At 46.7% G+C, this 332-nt stretch overlaps 1 protein-coding gene across 10 annotated transcripts in view; it reads left to right on the forward strand.

Annotated features, from left to right (window-relative positions):
* The window catches only part of LOC119588069 (leucine-rich repeat serine/threonine-protein kinase 1-like), a 34372-nt gene that overhangs the window by 11482 nt on the left and 22558 nt on the right, over positions 1-332 (forward strand). For all 10 annotated transcript variants that reach the window (XM_037936766.1, XM_037936764.1, XM_037936767.1 and 7 more), the window contains exon 8: positions 139-293. In XM_037936766.1, the coding sequence (XP_037792694.1) occupies positions 139-293 (155 nt within the window). The remainder of the gene's footprint in view (positions 1-138; positions 294-332) is intronic.

A 332-nucleotide genomic window follows, 5' to 3' on the forward strand; every position in this document is an offset into this window, starting at 1 on the left:
CGTACTTACACTAAAGGTATCTCATTTTTCTTGTACCAACAGACTGCTTTAGAAACAAAAACTTTCATTCAAACTTTGACTATGTATACAAAGAAATTAGGCTCTACCAAGCTATATGGGGCAACAAAATTCCATCAGGCTCCACAGCGCTGGTCGAGGCTTGCCGGAACAGGGACTTGGGCATGCTGGACCTCCTTCTAAAGAGCCATGCTAGGGACGACGAGTGCAAGGCCCTCTTCATTGCAGCGCACGCCAAAGATGAAATCATAGTGTCCAAGCTTCTGGCGCTCAAGGTGGGCATCCTGTGCAAACATTCTCTGTTTTCTGGCTGT

This window comes from Penaeus monodon, chromosome 23, assembly GCF_015228065.2.
Source record: "Penaeus monodon isolate SGIC_2016 chromosome 23, NSTDA_Pmon_1, whole genome shotgun sequence".
Taxonomy (NCBI): Eukaryota; Metazoa; Arthropoda; class Malacostraca; order Decapoda; family Penaeidae; genus Penaeus; species Penaeus monodon.